Here is a 15353-nt window from a genome sequence, read left to right as displayed (position 1 = left end):
TTCATGGCAGGATTGACTGTTTTTCTGAAGGGCCAGTGAAAATAATGTCGACTCTGAGATTAGAACCGGATGGAATGACCAGCGGCGTTCAGTGGTAGGAGGTTGATTGACTAGTGATCGCAGATCTGAGCCTTCCATCTCTTCTCCCAACCCCTACTACTCAGAAGGTGTAGATCTGAGCAACAGAATAAAGATACAAAGATACGAGTTGATATTTAAGAGGTAGAAGTTGGGTGTACTCACACAGCTCGGTCCTTCTCAGCTGGGAAGGCTTTTATCTGAGAGCAAGAGAGAGCATACTTGTTTTGGCTGATCTTTATAAGTGCACTCCGAGGGCAAAATTCCTGTAATCATACCAAAAGAGCTCACGTCATTTGAACCCAGGAAGTCCCCAATTCATGAACAATTTTATTCCAGCTCAAGCTACTAGTCATTACCCTGTTTGGGGTGCCACTCAAGAGAGCTGGTTAAGTTCACTTTGACTTATAAATCTTGGCTGAATAAAAGTCATTGCTAATTCCTCTGTCATTCATCTAAATTCTAGGTCAACTGCCAGGCCTACTCAGGTTAGTCACACATGTACACACACACACACACACACACACACACACACACACACACACACACACAATTTCTATCTTGGTTTCAGCCTCAGCCATCTCTTTATGAGATAGCTGTGACCATGACCCTGTGGCTGAAAGTCCTGCTTTCCCTTGTGAGGTTTTCCAGAATCTTTATGAGAATCTTCAATGTCCTCTCCCCTGACTATAGCATTCTGGCTCCCAGGGACTTCCTGCCCTGAGGGTCAACAACAAAGTCACTCCCTGGAATTTGAAGCCTTTCTTGAGGAACCTCAGACCATCTGCTATGTACCTCCCCCTGTCCCTGAGGCATGCCTCAGGACATCATTTCACAAGTCCCTGGCTTGTCTTTCCTATGTAGACATTCTCAAGCAGCCTACACACTGGGAATCCTCATCCAACAGACAGACCATGAGGTGGCAGGGGAGGACAAGGCTGAGAAAGACCCGGGAGGTGCCTGTATCGACAGGGCTTGCAGAGGAGCCCAGGCAGGAACAAGAAGACACACACACAGAGTGGTCCTGAGGCTGGGGAGGTGTCTCAGTGGATAAAGAGATTGTTGTGCAAACAGGAATGGAGCCTGGACCCCTAGAATCCGTATAAACGGTTGCATATGCACGGCAGCCCATCTGTGAGCCCAGCACTCCAAGGGTAGAGACGGGATCCCTGGCTAGCTAGACCACACACTTCTGACCACGCATACAGACACACACACACACACACACACACACACACACACACACACACAGAGAGCGAGCCCAGAGTGAGCGTCCCCTCAGGTGCCCTGGGGGAAAGCCCTTTTCTAGGTGGACACTTACTCTGCGGTTGTTACACTTCAACACTGTATAGAGTTTTTCTGAAGGCACACTCTGATTCGGAAGAGCTATGACAATGGCAGGGACATAGAAGTCAAATCCTTTGTTTGTCACGATTTTGGCAAACACATAATCCCCAACCTGTAGAAGGAAACACATTTCACAGCAAATAATTTGCTTGCAGAGCTCACACATAATTTAATATAAGCTCGTTTCTCAATAATCCCTGATGACTGGCAGGTACTGGTGATAAAATTCTGATATAGAGCCTGAAAAAAAAACCAGACAAGAAAGGGTTCCAGAATTTTCTGAGTTTATTGGGCCACACCTACACTTTTGTGAGCACTTTGGAAAACCCAGTTTTGGTAGGAGTTTGGCAACTGACAGTCAGCAAGATAGTTAGGGTTCTGAAACTCACAGAGACCGATAGAAATAAAGACTGAAGGAGTGTCCAGGGTGTTTGATATAAAGAGATGGGGACCATGTCCCCAGTGTTAGCAGGGCTGTCCCCTAGACACAGGAAAAGAGTGGGTTTGGTGAATGTCAGTCCTAGCACAGATATGGAATCCATGGTGAAGGTTTCACAGAGGTACAGATGATTTTGCAAAGGGGCACAGTGAGGCTGCCGGGTCCCTGTCAGTCACCAGAAGGAAAGTGCAGGAGGTGTGCTATGGGTCTGGTCCAGGAAGAAAGAACAGACCAAGGATAACCCATGTGATCCCTCCCTGTCTTTCACCACACAGGAAACAGAAGGACTGAGGCTTTGAAAGGCTTTTCTTTTGTGCCTTGACCTCCCATGTCTTGGTGTCAAGACAGTGGCAGGTGGATGAACTGGGCACGGTGTAGTGCTTATTCATTTATAATCAGGTGAGAATGTATTCATCTGTCTCATCCGTGGAAGGCACACCCAGAGTAACTGCATTATGACATCACAGGTTGGCAGTGGCTGACTGCAAGGTCACAGAAATCACTAGTTCTGTCCTTGATACACATAATATAACACAGCCTTCTGCTGTGAAAGCTTCAGGAACACTGGGAGCCACACAGTTTCCTTCCTCCTCATGACAAGTGATAGGGACTAGAAACTGGCTGCTGCTCTTCCTGCCCAGACAAGCTCCCTACAGGAGCCCAAGAGGGCCATCCTCTGTAATCCAAAACCCTGTGGACAGTATAAAGCAGTGGTTCTCAACCTTCCTAATTCTGTGACCCTTTAATACAGTTTCTCATGTTGTGGTGACCCCCCCAACCATAAAATTATTTTCGTTGCTACTTCATAACTGTAATTTTGCTACTGTTATGAATCGTAACATAAACATGTTTTTTCCATTGGTCTTAGGTGACCCTTATAAAAGGATAGTTTGCCCCCAAAGGAGTTCTGACACACAGGTTGAGAATCAGTTGTATGAAGGGTCCCAGAAGGGATCGGAGAGTAGGTACCTGAAGTTGTGGGCAGGGCATGGCGCCCCCAACGGGTGTGATGAAGGAGATGGGCACAATCGTGGTTTCTCCATACTTGAAGTCTACCAGCGCGTGGGTGGGGCTCACACATTTCTTCACCACCCCTGGAAGGATCAAAAGAAATAAAACATGATGACAGCAGTAGTTTTGCTCTACCCCATGGTCTGCGCTGAGTCAAAGCATACGCCTGTTTAAATCCACACACCCCTTTGATCCCTGCAGGGGGATAGTCGGATGTAGTCCGATGCCTTCTGGGGCTGAACACAAAGTGGAATAATAAAAACTTCTGGTGAAGGAGAGCCCACTCATTCCACACCAGCAGTATCGCATCCTGCCTACTGCTCTAGGAACAGCTTCCTACTGGGCACCCCCCAACAACTTCCATGTGGTGGTATTGTGTTCCCCAAAATATTGTGTGTTCCCTGAAATAAACTTATCTGGGGTCAGAGAACAGACAGCCACTAGACAGAGCCAGAAATGGTGGCTAGAAAATGGGTCAGAGCAAGCCATAGCAGAAGTTAGGCGGTGGTGGTGCACGCCTTTAATCCCAGCACTTGGGAGGCAGAGCTAGCCGGATCTCTGAGTTCAAGGCCACTTTAGAAACAGCTAAGCATGTGACCCATGCCTTTAATCCCAGGGAGTGGGGGCAGAAAGAGAAAGGTATATAAGGCATGAGGACCAGGAACTAAAAGAGTTAAGCATTCGGCTGGTTAATTTATTCAGGCTTTCAAGCACAGTTCAGCTGAGAGCCATTGGGATGAGGACTCAGAAGCATGCAGTCTGAGGAAACAAGACCAGCTGAGGAACTGGTGAGGTAAGGAAACTGTGGCTCGTTCTGCTTCTCTGATCTTCCAGCATTCACCCCAATAATCTGCCTCAGGTTTGATTTCATTAATAAGAACTTTTAAGATTCATGCTACACTGCCACAACCAAATCTTATCTGTTTATTCTAGCCCCGTGTCCTTCTAGAGAGACTGAATCTAGGAACTGTTAAATTGTGAGAATAAGGAGGAAAGATAAATGCCCACCTAAATCAACTTTTCATTTGCTGTTAGATAAATGGAAAGGTCACCAGGCTGAACACACCCCATGACTTTCCTAAAAAATGGAAGAAAAAAAAAAAGCAGCTGCCCAAGTAGTTTGTCTTTTCATTATACGTAAAGAGAACGTGACACATATTTTTCAATTTTATAATTTTATTTATTTAGAAACAGGGTCTCATTTTGTAGCTCTGGCTGGCCTAGAACTATCTATGTAGACCAGGCTAGCCTCTGCATCTCAAGCATTGGGATTAAAGGCATGTGCCACCATGTCTGGCCAATTTTATATTTTTCACTTTTGCACATTGCTGTGCTGAGGACTGAACACAAGGACGTGAACATTTAAGGTGAGCACCTGTAATGAACAAAGTGTAGTATGTGGTCCCAGACCATCGTCACGACAGTCTTCCCGGGCGTCTAATCATTTTAAATCCTGTGCGGAAAGACAGGGCAGCTGAGGTGCTGGCAAGCTAAGTGACTGCAGGCAAGCAGCTAACACAGGAGAGGAAATTCAGGTGACTAAAAGCTTGGGGTCAGCGGGCTAGAAACATTTAGAGGACTATCCCGCCACTGTCCCTTGCTTATTTTTTCCCATTGTAACCTGTACCTATATGACACAGGGCAGAAAACACTATGAATTCCCTAGTGAAAAATTCTTTTTGTCATTGGAAGAATGACCCAGTTTCCCTAAGTAACGATCTTACAATGTTTGAAATGGGTCTTCCTCCTTGCCTGTCAACATCTGGACAGCACAGGCCACCCATCAGCTGGCCACTCCCACCCTGTAGAAAGTGGTCGTTTTCCTCCTCCACTCCTGGGATAGATGTGGCTACATGGGAGTTCCTGTTATGATCCTGAGGCTAGCATAACAGCCAGCCAGGCTGAGTGTTTTCTACCAGTGTAGATGTGTTTTCAGACAATGGGCACCCAGTTCGTTACTGCAACACTGTCTTTCTGCTGACTGATGGCATTTAAATCAGACCTCTTCATGAGGAAGGACTAGGAGGTTTAGACCAACAGTCACTAGAAAGAGCCACCAATAAACTGTCTATTAAAACCTATTTGGCCAGGCGGTGGTGGAGCACGCCTTTAATCCCAGCACTTGGGAAGCTGAGGCAAGTGGATCTCTGTGAGTTTCAGGCCAGTCTGGTCTACACAGCAAGTTCTAAGCCATTCAGAACTACATAGTGAGACCCTATTTATAAAAAAACAAAACAAAACAGTAAGGGTAAATGTTAATCAAATGTAACACGTGACTCTGAATCTGGATCTTCGCTAAAGAAAAGGCACATGGCATTGGCAGGCAAGTAACAAAGGCGGAACACCCGAGAAGGTGCCCAGTGACGTCAGCTTCCCTGAAGGTCATTTTTATTGTGGTTCCATCAGGAGAGTGCCTGTGTTTTTGAGAAAGAGAGTTGTGATGTGTGATGAGTGCTACCTAACCTCTAATCCTCCGATAGTTCAGAAAAGGTGTGTGTGTGTGTGTGTGTGTGTGTGTGTGTGTGTGTGCATGTGTGCATGTGTGTGTGTGTATGTGTATGCATGTGTGTGTGTGCATGAGTGTGTGCATGTGTATATGTGTGTGAGTGTGTGCATGTGTGTGCACGCATGTGTGTGTGTGTGTGTGTGTGTGTGTGTGTGTGTGAGTGTGTGCATGTGTGTGTGCATATGTGTGTGTATGCGTACATGCATGTGTGTGTGTGTGTATATGTGTTTGTGTGTGTGTGTGTGTGTATATGTGTTTGTGTGAGTGTGTGTGTGTGTGTGTGTGTGTGTAGGAAGGGAAAGTGAAAATGTGAAAAAAATAAAAGACAGATAATAAAATGGGACAAAATGTTAAAAATTAGTAAATCTGAGTAAAGGGAATTTAAGAATTCTCCTTTTTTTTTGTAACTTTTCTACAAGTTTAATTTTTTTTTAAAGAAAAACTGACTCTGCAGGAGAAGTTACAGTCTCCAATTTAAAAAGATCCCTTGACTTTGAAGGGTAGGAAAAGGCAGAGAATCTCTGTCCGTCCAGCTCTCCAGGGTGCTGTGTTTGTATGCGTGAGTACAGATGCACACATGCCTTGGTGCACATGTAGAGGTCAGAGGGCAACCTCGGGTGTTGGTCTTCTCCTTATTCCTTGTTTGAGAACCTCTTCTTCACCCTGGATGCCAGGGTCGTGGCCTCACAAGCTTCTGGGAATTCTCCTCTATGTCTCCTGTCTCCCTGTGGGAGTGCTGGCATTCCAGACACGCACTGTTGCGTCTGACTCAATGTCAGCTCTGGGAACCTCAGCTTCCTCCGGTCCTCATGCTTCCATGGCAAGTGCTCTCCCCACGGACCAACTCCACAGAATGCCATTTAATTGGGTGGCGTGAATTTTATTGACTAGCCGCAGATCAAAATTACTGGTTCTGTAACTAAATTCAAATGTTTATTTCCTCCACATCGACCTACTGGAATTCAATCACAGCTGCACACTGAAATGTTTTGATTAGGCAGCTCACAGGCAGTAATGAGGAGATGCACTGGCTCCCACCATTACATGTTTAAGAACAAATTGCCGTAGATCTCAGGTACTTTAGGTGGCTGTACCATTAGCCCTGTCTCTCTGTCCCCCCAGCCTGGGCCCACACAGCGGTGATGCCAGGGAAGTCTGAGCCGTTCTTCATCCTCCTGGGGTCCTGGCCAGCAATCAGACCCTAGTCCATAAGCCATCCATCTGGAATGCCACCCTACAGTCCACTTAGATGGCAGATTCACACCAGATCCTCTCCATGGCTTACATTCAGAAACTCAAGATTCTCACCAGAAGGGGCCTCCTGTGATCCCCTCTCAGCCCCAAGTGAGGGAAGCTTCCCACCCCCACCCAGCCCAGCACCCCAGCACATCACTTTGATGCTTCCACACAGGAGCTATTTCAAATGACTGGCTCTGCGGTCCCTTTCATCCAATCAACTCCAAGTTCGTTTTCCAGATATCAAAGAAGACGCCTTAGTCAATAGTTCTATTCACATGCTGACTGGAAGCCAAATGTTTTGCTGAAGTTATTTCTCACTACCTAGAGAGATTTGCTAATTAAATTTGATGAAGCTCGGCTTCTGCACTTGAATTTTCTGTTTCTTATAGGGTTCTCTAGGTTTTCTCTAGTCATCTTTCGTCTGCTGACCCTGCCCATGTTATGTTGATGTCTCCAGACTCTCTGTATCCAGCATCCCTTTCCAGACCCCAGACTCCAAGGGCCTCTCTAATATTTTCTGTTCCGCATCCCACAGGCCCCTGCAGTTTGTATCCTAAGCACATATCCACATCTTTCCATCCATGCCACTGAGTCATCTCTCCAGCCTTTCTCCCAACTTTAAATGTGACTTTCCAATGCCCTGAGAGCAAGTGCAAACTCCTTAAAAGTACCTTCTGGGAGTGACCCCATACTAACCTCCCTGAAAAGCTTTTATGCTGGCTAGATTTTATCTCAATTTGACACAAGCTAGAGTCATCAGAGAGGAAGGAGCCTCAGTTGAGAAAATGCCTCCATAAGATGAGGCTGTAGGCAAGCTTGTAGGGCATTTTCTTAACTAGTGATTGATGTGGGAGGGTCCAGCCCATTGTGGGTGGAGCCACCTCTGAGCTAGTGGTCCTGGGTGCTATAAGAAAACAGGCTGAGCAAGCCAAGAAGAGCAAGCCAGTAAGCAGCATTCCTCTGTGGCCTCTGCATCAGCTCTTGCCTGTGGGTTCCTGCCCTGTTTGAGTTTCTGTCCTGACTTCCTTAAGTCATGAACAGTGATGTAGAAGTGTAAGCCAAACAAACCCTTTCCTCCTCAACTTGCTTTTGGTCATGGTGTTTCACTGAAGCAATAGAAACCCTAACTAAGAAAGCTTTATTGGTTCCCACTGTTCTCTTGTGTTCCTGGTCCTAGTCAGAGGTGCTTTCCTATCTCCAGACACGGGATCTTTAGTCATCTCTCGCTCTTGCCAGGCACTGTTTTCACTGTCTACAAAGCCCCCTTTACACCGCCATTCCCTGCTGAATGGATTGGGTTGGTTCCTTCAGAAACCACATCCTGAGGGATGTCTTGGGAACACCTCTCAAATCAACTGTGCTAGTCTGTCTGCTTTTCCTGAAATATGTCCCTTGCATTCCAGCCTTGAGCCTTCCTTCCAGATAATCTAGTGATGGCGTCTCATCTTTTTTTTTTTTTCTTTTTGGTTTTTCAAGGCAGGGTTTCTCTGTGTAGTTTTGGTGCCTGTCCTGGATCTCGCTCTGTAGACCAGGCTGGCCTCAAACTCACAGAGATCTGCCTGGCTCTGCCTCCCGAGTGCTGGGATTAAAGATGTGTGCCACTGCCACTTGGCGGCATCTCTTCTTTTATGTCCCTATCAATGTCATATCCCTCAGGAGCCTTTTCTTAAGCACTGTATTTAGAATTGCTCTTTTCTGCAACACACTCAATTCGCTTTGTGGCTTGGTTTCCCCCTTACAGCACTGTATCTAACATGTTATATGTTTTCACTGTTTATTTGGAGGCTCCCCTAATATCCCTTGGTAAGAAACAACTTCCCTGAAGACAAGAATATTCATATATTTGTTCACTGTTAAAACATGTAATCATGGGCACTTCCAGGGCTGGTGAGATGGCTTGGGAGATGAAGGTGCTTGTGGCCAAGACTAAAGACCTGAGTTTGACTCCCAGAACCCATAAGGCAGATGCAGGAAACTATCCTTGCAAGTTGTCCTCTGACCCCCCCCCCCCCCCCCACACACCATGGCACATGTGCCACCTCTCCCCCCACAAATAAAAGAAATAAACTTAGACTGGCATGTTCAGAATATTACACACATATGCAGCATAGAAGGTTATAACAGAAATGTGTTCACTATACAAATGAGAAATGAAAAGAAATGTCATTTTCTATTACTCTTTTGTCTCACCTATGGGGAGAAAGAACTATTTTTTATTTGAGAAGCAGAATATCTTTAGTCAAGCTCATGAAATATCAGTGTCCTATGGAAAGCTTGGGTGGACACCTCTACTCCCCAGTAACAGGCTGCTTAGCAATGTCTGAAAAATGTACCTGGAAAATAGAAGCCATTCTCCTCACATCTGGCAATGACCTTCTGACCTCTGAGGGGATCTACTTTTCTTGATCTGACTTTCTTTGTTGGACACCCTTGTAATTTCTGCTCCTGAAAAAGACCAACAGTAAGAAGTGATGAGCAAAAGATAATGAGGTAGTAAAATCATGAAGAGAAGGAGCCTTACCTTCACATGTGTACCACATACTTGTCTGGGACACCTCTGTCCTACATTAACTAAAGACCATCCTTTTCATAAGGCTAACTTTGGCTCTCTATCTTTCTGTCTCTCTCTGTCTCTCTGTCTCTGTCTCTGTCTCTGTCTCTCTCCATATATATATATATATATATATATATATACATATATATATATATATTTTGTTCTAAACTAAAAAATATGTATTACATATAATTATATATATTATGTCTATATAATATATAATACTGTGTGTATATTATTTATAGTACATAACTTATATAATATATAGTTTCCCTTTTATCAACCAGTTATCTAATTTTTCCACTCTAAAATATATAGATTTATATACATATAATAATTACATATAATATACAATACTATATAGGCAGAGAGACAAAGCCCTGGCCCAGAGGGAACTACCATGTGGAGTCAGGAACTAATGCAGAAATCTGACACATCTGGAAATATAGCTTCAGCACATGAAGAAACTAGTAACATTATCTTACAAATGTCCAAAAAGCAGCTTTAAATTTTAATTGTGTGCCTCTGTGTGTGCGCGTGTATGCAGCACAATACTTTATGAGTTCACCTGTAGGCTCTCGCTTTGGGAGGTCTCTAATGCATGATGGAGATGACCATAAGCATATAAATAAGCCTTAGGCAGTTCCTGAGTCCTGACGCATTCAGTACAGTTTGGGTTCTGTTAGTTACGTGGCTCATCTCCTCAGTGCTGTGCAAGTGGGTCATCTGCAGTCATTGGTCATTGCGATCCGTTTGCTGACGCTTTGGGGATTCACTAAAAGGAGTAGACATGTGGTCTGCTTCTTCAGAGATAAAAATTCAGACATGGATCTTCAGACATGGACAATCGGTGAACTAAGGGTAAAGGTCTCTTCGGTGGCCTGTGGGGTATAATCTAGTCCTTAGTGTTTCCTGAAGTCTCCAAAGGTATGGTCTGAAATGTACAATGTACACTGCTCATTTGTTATGATAGTCCCATCTGGCCAGATCTTGTGTTCCACCCATACCCCTCCTTTGGAAGCTGTACATTCACTGATCTAATCACTCTACCAAAGAGAATGGCCCAGCATCACTGGATGCATTGGATGGATTGGTAATATTAATTAATAGTGGATGCTACCTCCTTATTCCTGGGCTTTCATTCGGAAGAAAAACCTAAACCCTCATAGGAAGTTCAGAATAACCTTCTACAGTCTGAAAAAGGCCTCAGGAGGGTGAGTCTGCAACCAGGAAACAGATAATACATTTCCAAGCGCTGCCTACCTGGCCGTGTGAACAGGCAGCATCTCTTGACCTTCCTAGAAAAACCACATGCTCTAAACCATCCTTTAGCTTCATGTTTCTGTCTAGAAAGATCTATTCCTGCACTCTAGGAGAGAGCTAAGCCTTGCGTGTACCAGGACATGGATACCAATGTGTTACTCATCTTTTCAGTGCTGGAACTGACAACTTGAGTTCCACAGATTTCTTACCCACAGCATCCTGCAGGCCAAATTCTGTAAGCGTCCTTGTAGGATATTCTAGTTACTGGGTAAATTGAGAGACCTGAAGATATTGAGTTAAATCAATGATGGCTTTAAAATCCCACCTTGATGTAAAGTTCACAATCTCTCTGCTTCTCGACACCAATATTCATACATATCATTACAGATCAACTTGGCTGACCGGGAGTCTGCCTGCCTCCAGAAAGATCAGTCTGCTGTTCCAAAAATGTCACATGTGCCAGCAATTCCCATCAGTGTGACAAGCTGCTCATTAGTATCCACTCCTGAAGTCCTAGATTAGACTATCACAGCATTCATCTAACTAGACCTCTTTGACCTCTGGATCCCAAGCTCTTTAATGGTCCAGCCAGAAGGACAAGGATGATTTTTTTTTTTAATTTTACATTTTAAAATAGGTTTGAGGTACAAATCTATGAAGTCAGTTTGCCTAAAATACCAGGTTCTTTTCTCTTTTTTCCCCCATTGTAATCCCTTGATTGCCAGTCCATCTGATGTTCATCAGCCTTTCACTCTATGGAGACTTTCCCCCATATGGGTAGCAACAATGGGCAGGTCACAGTCAGGAGAGCATTGGCTTTCGTTTTAAATGCCACAAAGGCCTTTCTAAATGGCTAAAAGTATTGTTCCCTTCAAATCGTTCTGGGATGTGGCTAACACTGAAGTACCACTGACTCCCATTTACTGTTCAGGTTTCCAACTGCTCTTGCCGTGGGCAAGAGTTCCTTTCTAGTCTGTTCCGCAGCATGTAATTTTATGGAAAGGGCACTCACGGGGCTTCCTCGGCGGTGTTTCTGTACCTCAGCATCACTGACAGACTGAGTCGTCAAGGCAAGCACGTCTCAAGGGCATGCACCTGTATGACAGTTTGTGCTGCACAAGCAGAACATGGGCCTCCCCGGATAGAAAGACAGATCATCAGGGCCGTCAGACAAGCTAGAATTTTGACTTTTCCTCAAAACATTGCTTTTTGAGCAGTGTTGATGGCTTTAGAGATACTGTGTGGTCTACTCCAAAGAACACCTTAGCCTGTCTCCTTCTTGCCTTACCTCACCTAGGTACATGCTCAGAATACAAACCCAACATTGGCTTTTACAAAGAAATCCATAGGATGAGAACATCAGAAGAAACAGAGGCCAGGAAATACTGGCTGACATATCTCTAAGCTTAGGCCATGAAGAAGGGTGTCAACAACCAGGTTGAAGCCAGAGGAACAGAGAAAGCCAGAAGAGCAGCGACCATGGGGAAGAGGCTTCAGCCTTGCCTTCAAAATCCAGAAAATACATTGATTTATTTTTCCGGATTCAGTCACTGGGTGATGTATGCCAAGATCCCAAGAGATGCCACCCTCCTACCATGCCATTACTTCTTTCCAGTTCATATTCTTGGGATTAGATTAGTAGAAACAGTAAAGTTACTAGATATTGATGCTTTTAACTTTTCCCATTCAGTAACAGCATGCTTCTGTACCAGTTGTAGACACATGTCTACAATTTAACTACTACTAATCTCTATTTCAAAATTATATAAAACAACTATCACCAAGTGTTTTTGTTCTCTGGAGTCACTGAACTCTACCATACAGAACCCTAAAATCACTCTAGCAGCACCCCCAGTTTGCTTAGCAGCCCCTGCCTTGTCCTTCGGCCAAGGAGGTCTGTGACTGCTGTAATTAAGATAATGCATGGAAGGCCAGCATGCTTTGACCCTTCTCTCCAGGGTTCCCAATTATGAGACCAGAAAATTTGCAAACTGTCTTTGTGAATAATATAACTCCATTTGGAGGCTTGGTGACGGGACAGGGCCAGTGTGGAGTGTTCTCTGCCACCCCCACCCCACTCCCCACCCCCGGCAGATTCCCAGGGTCTTCCTCCAATCCCAAAGACATTCAAGATCTTTGCTCTCTTAAAAATAGGCTTTGAAGAGAGAATGAAGAAAATAATGTAGAGAAAAGTGTAAGTGAAGAGAGATAAAGTGACCAGCTCTGGGAGTCCACTGATGGTGTCCATGGAGTGTTAGTTAGTCTCAGTGTGATTTCGCTCTCGGAGAAACTTGTGGGTTTAACAGAAGGTAAATAGTGTGTCAAAGAAATGAGCTCTAAGCAGGATTTCCTCAGTCCTGGAGAAGAGGTCAAGTCTTCTCACAAAGGTTGTCTCCAAATAGCAAGTGTGCCACCATGCTTAAGATGGACTTTTGTCCCCACCCCCTTTCAGTAGCTGTGGGTACTTAGCTTTACAAAACAAGAGGGAGGTGGGGGATGGCTTCTCTAATAGGGAATGGGGTACCTTTTGGAAACAGCATGAGAAATGCAGGTCCCCCAAACCTCCCTGTGGCTTCCACTTCCCTCCCGGGGTGCTGTTTTCTGAGCAGATCACACACACACACACACACACACACACACACACACACACACACACACACCAGATCCGGCATAGATCTGGTCTTTTGCTCATCCTGGTTAGTGACACTTTGTAAACAGCTATTATGATGCTCAGGGAAATGTTACAGGGATGAAACCTTAAAGCAGAATTCCTTTGTAATTTTTCCTAAAGTAGCAGACCAAATTCAGCATTCACAAAATCCACGGACCCCAGATTCCCCATTTGCCATGCCTTTGAGAAGCAAACACATGCTGCCAGCTGTGTGGGCACCCCCCCACCCCCACCCCCCCCCCCCATCCCCCCACCCCGCCCAAGGCTTCATCAGGAGTGCTGACATCAGGTTCTCACAGCTTTAAAAAGATGTCATGCCTCTGGGTCACCCCAGGTGGTCAAGGCTATGGGGATAAAGAGGGCTTTGGATCTCTCTAGTTGTGGATTCTGCAGGATTTGCTATGGGAACACTCTGCATTTCTTAGGAAAATCTCAGAACTGTACATCTGAACTTTCCCAGACCAGGCTCCCATGGAGCCTACAGAAAGTCAGTGATCATTTGCAAACACCCTTCACAGCTCAGCTTTGGGGGTGCAGGCTTAGCAAGGAAGAGTGAAATCTGTAGTTACGGCAACAAGATGGTACTGCTGAGAGGAGTTTTTTGTTTGTTTGTTTTTTTGTTTTTTGGGGTTTTTTTGTTTTTTTTGGGGGGGGTGGTTTTTTGTTTTTTGTTTTTTTCTTTTGAGACAGGATTTCTCTGTAGCTTTGGAGCCTGTCCTGGACTAGCTCTGTAGACCAGGCTGGCCTCGAACTCACAGAGATCCACTTGCCTCTGCCTCCCGAGTGCTGGGATTATAGGTGTGTGCCACCACCAGGTTTTAAGAATTTCAGACTCCAGGTTTCTTTTTCCATTACATGGTCAGCGAGCCAAGCATCTATCTCCAGGGGTCTTAGGAGTTGAAAGTTTCTTCTTCTCTAACTTAGAACCATTGTTCCAAGTCACTGCCCTTTGCTAAAAGAATTTAAAATGAGACTATACTATACATATGTATGAAGAGGGCAAAGTGACCTGAGTGGGTTATGGATTTTGTTCACTTCAAGGTCTTAAAGGGCCTGTAACCTGGCCTTTGCTATCTGGAGCTTTGCTTCCCCCAAAGTACCTCTCCCTGGACCTTGGCCCACTAGTGTGCTATGACATCAAATTAGTGGGCATGATAAAAATAGAATTAAAACAGTCTCAGAAATATCATATGTAATAATAAGTATTGTTTTAAGGCAACAGTGTACAGAATCTTCCATTGCAGAAGGTCATGATAAAAAAGGAAGAACCTGTGGAAACAGGATGTCAGGATCTCCCCCTGTTGATTTCTTTAGGGTGATTTGCTGGGCATGTGGGACCCTCAAATCAATGAAATGGAAGGTTTAGTTACAAATGCTGCTGGAGGAAGAAGTGAATTCATGACATATTATACAAACTAAATGTCTTCCCACACACCTGCCTATGCCTCAAGTTCTGGTCATCATTTCCTCCTTGTCTTGCGGATGAAGATCTGTGGATTACAGCCTCTGCTTCCTGTACTGGGTTCCTTGACCTCTCTTCACCCTCTGCTCATTGCAAACAGGCTTTTGTTCCCTCCATTCCACGGACACTCTCCTGAATGTTGTCATTAACAAGCTGCTTCTAGATAAGCTGAATGGCTTTAGACGCCATTCTGTATGATGTTTCAAACACTCACTGAATGTGCATGCATGCATACATACACATATACATACATACACATGTTTTAGACAGGATTTCTGTCTCAGTCATTGTCCTAGTGTTGTGAAGAGACACCATGACCAAGGTAAATCCTATAAAAGAAATGTATTCTTAATGTTTTGGGGGCTTTTAAATTTAATTTAATTTTAATAAAATTAATTTAATTTTAATTAAAAAGCTGTTTAATTGGGGGCTTGCTTATAGTTTTAGAGGCTGAGTCCATTACCATGTTGGTGGGGAGCATGGCATTGGAGCATTAGCTGAGAGCTACATCTTGATCTGCAGGCAGAAAGGAAGAGAGAGAAACACTGGGCCTGGCCTGGGCTTTTGAAACCTTGAAGCACATCCCCAGTGACCCACTTCCTCCAACAAGGCCACACATACTAAGGTGACTGAGCATTCAAATATATGAGCCTTTGGGGGCCATTCTTATTCAAAGCACCACAGTTTCACTATGTGAGCCCTGGCTTGCCTAGGACTTACCAAGTAGACCAGGTTGGCCTTGAACTCACAGTTATCTGCGTACCTCTGCCTCTTGGGTGCTGA

At 44.7% G+C, this 15353-nt stretch overlaps 1 protein-coding gene across 1 annotated transcript in view; it reads right to left on the bottom strand.

Moving 5' to 3' along the window:
• Positions 1-239: 239 nt before the first annotated feature.
• Positions 240-15353, bottom strand: part of Vwa3b (von Willebrand factor A domain containing 3B) — a 103529-nt gene continuing 88415 nt past the window's right edge. Inside the window, exons 16-19 of the mRNA XM_036167150.1 lie at positions 8954-9065; positions 2834-2958; positions 1400-1537; positions 240-344 (exon numbers count right to left, since the gene is read on the bottom strand). Of these exons, the coding sequence (XP_036023043.1) occupies positions 240-344; positions 1400-1537; positions 2834-2958; positions 8954-9065 (480 nt within the window). The remainder of the gene's footprint in view (positions 345-1399; positions 1538-2833; positions 2959-8953; positions 9066-15353) is intronic.

Source organism: Onychomys torridus, chromosome 18, assembly GCF_903995425.1.
Source record: "Onychomys torridus chromosome 18, mOncTor1.1, whole genome shotgun sequence".
In the NCBI taxonomy this organism is placed as follows: Eukaryota; Metazoa; Chordata; class Mammalia; order Rodentia; family Cricetidae; genus Onychomys; species Onychomys torridus.
This window is presented reverse-complemented; position numbering and strand designations above follow the sequence as displayed.